The sequence below is a fragment of the Lipotes vexillifer genome, unplaced genomic scaffold, assembly GCF_000442215.2.
Source record: "Lipotes vexillifer unplaced genomic scaffold, Lipotes_vexillifer_v1.1 scaffold365, whole genome shotgun sequence".
Classification (NCBI taxonomy): domain Eukaryota; kingdom Metazoa; phylum Chordata; class Mammalia; order Artiodactyla; family Lipotidae; genus Lipotes; species Lipotes vexillifer.
Window position 1 is genome coordinate 810,714 of NW_006781263.1, and position 3,441 is coordinate 814,154.

The 3,441-nt window shown below is 47.7% G+C and overlaps 1 protein-coding gene across 1 annotated transcript in view; it reads left to right on the forward strand.

Moving 5' to 3' along the window:
* RIN2 (Ras and Rab interactor 2) overlaps nucleotides 1-1,814 on the forward strand; it is a 105,118-nt gene extending 103,304 nt beyond the window's left edge. The window contains 1 exon segment of the mRNA XM_007454525.1: nucleotides 1,064-1,814. Within this exon segment, the coding sequence (XP_007454587.1) occupies nucleotides 1,064-1,387 (324 nt within the window). The 3' untranslated portion in view covers nucleotides 1,388-1,814.
* Nucleotides 1,815-3,441: the final 1,627 nt, after the last annotated feature.

Sequence of the window (3,441 nt, forward strand, 5' to 3'; positions counted from 1 at the left end):
CAGTTCAGGAGCGTCGGTGTTATCATCCGTGTGCAGGGTGCACTGGCCTTCCCAAGAGCTCTCTTTTCTATCATCTGAGGAAGCCCTCAGGGTAACCGTGTAGGACCCCCGGCAGAGAGCCCCACTCCCCATTACTCCTGAGTAGGGTGGCCAGATTTCTAAAAGGAGGATGTGTTTGTCTTCTGTCTGAAAATCAGATTTAACTGGGCGTTCCCTATTTTATCTGGTAACCCCACTCCTGAGGAGGTAGAACTGCAGAATGACCCAGGGCCACAGAATCTCAGAGAGCCGGGCAGGAGCCTGGGATGCCCCGCACCTCGTCCAGGCCCCAGGTCTGTTCTGTTCCGTGAAGCCACTCGCCTGGTACTGCTCACGATGCAGGGCCTGCAAACGCCCCCCAGCCTGCAGCCCCCATCTCCACGGCACCGCCCTGCACCCAGATGCGCCCTGCATCTCCCAGGCCTTTCCGCAGAATCCACAACCCCTGCCGACTTTCCCACACAGCACTCAGAGCCACCTTGTGTTGGGTTGAACCATGTGAAATTGCCAGTGGGGGAGGGGAAGGATGGTCAACCGTCCGCAGTATTTCGTGGTCCAGCCTAACGCCATCGCCTCTGCTTAGACTTCATAAAAAGGAGTCCAAAGCGAATAGAACGTGTGCTCTTGTGTCTACATATGTTAACGTGTCTCCTGCTGCTGACTCCTGGCTCTTCTGACACTTGGTTGGTTTTTCAAGCTGGAAATAAACCCGGCGTCAGATCTGGTTGACACTCTTAACCAGGGATTTCTCAGCCCAGCTTTATGAGAGAGACTGAAGGGTGAGAGCAGGGCTGAACGGACTTCCTCCTGATTCTTGTATTGGGGATGAATTAAAGTCCATACAGTTGTGCTCCCCACCATCCCGTTTCACATCAGCCTCTTTCCATGTACTTAGGGGCCTCGTGTCCTGTCACTGGTCGGGCGAGGCTCACCTGTGAGGCCTCTCCCTGGCGTCCCCCAGCTCACCTGCACCATCTCACTTCCTCTTCTGACACCGCCCCTGCACCTCTCTTTCCACCTGCAGAATTACCTCCGGGTTGCATTCCAGGATGTCAACAGTGGCTGCACGGGAAAGACCCTCCTTGTGAGGCCTTATGTCACCACGGAGGACGTGTGTCAGCTCTGTGCCGAGAAGTTCAAGGTGGCCGACCCCGAGGAGTACAGCCTCTTCCTCTTTGTGGACGAAACGTGGCAGCAGCTGGCAGAGGACACATACCCTCAGAAAATCAAGGCCGAGCTGCACAGCCGGCCACAGTCCCACGTCTTCCACTTTGTCTACAAGCGCATCAAGAAGGATCCTTACGGCGTCATCTTCCAGAACGGGGACGAAGAGCTCACCGCCTCCTAGGAGACACGCGAGGCTTCCCAGTGGTGCATCCAAAGAGCGGAGTTAGGAACCTGGCCTCTGGCTTCCACGTGCTTGTGCTTGCAAAGCAGTCACCTCCTTGGGGACCGCTCGGTTCAGTGACGGAGCCATCCACAGGCTGACTTGGCCAAGGGCACCTTTAGCCACGATGCCCAAGCACAGTAGCTGAGGTTCATGAAACAGTAGGATCCGTCCTTCAGAGATGGAGAGCTGCATCTGATGGGTCAGGTGTCCCGAGATCGTTTGCTGTCTACCCCCAGCCAGGTACTGGGTTGGCTCACGTGTATGTATACGTACAGAATAAACATTTAAGGTACAAGCTCTTCTCTTGAGTTCAACAGCAGGCGTTTGACAAGACTGTCCGATGCAGTGCATCAAGGACCTCTCAGTTCAGTGGGTGCCTCCATCCTTTCTTCTTTTTTTTTTTTTTTTTTTTTATGAAGAGCCTTTGCGTTTTTATATATTTCATAGAAATTTTTATAGCAGTTGCAGGTAAACTGTCAGGATTGGTTTTTAAAATATTTTTGTAACTTTAAGATATTCTATAATTATGCATGTGATTTTAACATTTAATATTGCAAAAAGAAATCTCTTGCTGGATTTGAGAGTATTGCATTTTAAAAGTCTCTCTTCTGTAACTGGATGTTTGGGCAACTTTGTGGGGAGAGACTGCTGGGTTTCTTACAGCGATGTATTACTGACACTGGCCACAGAATGCCTTTGGAAATCCAACGTACTGTTATTACCTTGTTCACGCTCAGTGGTATCGCGTTGTCTTGTGTTTTCACCAAGTGGTGCTGGGGATCAGGAAAGAAATGAATGTAGAGAGAGGTCGAGAGGGAAATACAGACTCTAACAGAGGACTAAGGGGTGGAGTCTGCTGGTTCAGGCTCCTCGAAGGAAGTGGGAAAAGGAGATAAAAGGAACCACCTATGCTGAAAATACTGTAAATATGCAGTGAGATTTGCAAAATCTGTCCCATGTTATTTGCTTTCGGAAGCAATTTTGAAAACCCCACGAGGAAAAAAAAAAAAAATAAGAACACCACTTTTTTTTTTTTTTCCTTTTCCACATAAATCAAAACTAACAGCCTCAAATTATTTTGGGCAGAAACCATGTATTGTGAGTTTCATTGAGTTAAATAAATGCCATTTGGAAAGGAGTTTGCAAATGCACCAAAAAGCCCATCTGTGTTGTAGAATGTGTGGCGGAAGTTAAATTTCTGTTTTACGAAACCTGTTTGGGCGGGGCCTGGGGAGGGGCGGTTTGCACAGAGGATGAGGGTCTCGTATCAACATAACAAAGGTAGTTACAAAAACATGTTATTGTACTGTGTAAGGATGCGTAGTCATCTAATTTTGTTGGCTTTGTACCTTGTACCTTTTTAAGCTTTTGCTGTGCATCTGGAACCCTCGACACATACTTCCTTTTGTAAATGATTTTTTTAATGGAATTTTGCACATAATACATTGTAATACTGTGCGATAATCATGTGTGAAAATAATTCTTGAAATATTCTTCAGTTGTCTTTTTCCTTCGAGAAGCGGAATGTGATTGTGCGCCAGAGAATGTTATGTAAATCTGGAACCCACGCCAGTGTTTGTGGTTAGGTGATCCATAGAGAGGAAACAGAAAAGTTGAAATTTTTCCAGCAAGCTCATGTTCTGACAGGAGCAGAAGGAAAAGAACGTGTTCTAACCTGAAAGGATTTGGTGTTATCTGGGACAGTCCTTGGCTTAGTTGGACCAAGAGAACATCACAGCTAATCAGAAGAGCCCTGCAGACACCCCGCCCTGGTCTTTTTTTTTTTTTTTTTTTTTTTTTTTTTTTAATGTAACCTCCAAAGTGCCCCAGCTGAGAGTTCAGGGCTGTTTCAAAATCAACACGGCAGAGGCTGGCCTATTCCTGGTGCTTGGCAATGGCTTGATAGGTCCTTGTTCACTGAACGAACTTTCTAACCCGTCAGTAGGATGGATGCTTAAAGATCAGAACTGTGGCTGAGCTGACTGCCTGCTTTGCATACTTACAGTGAATTC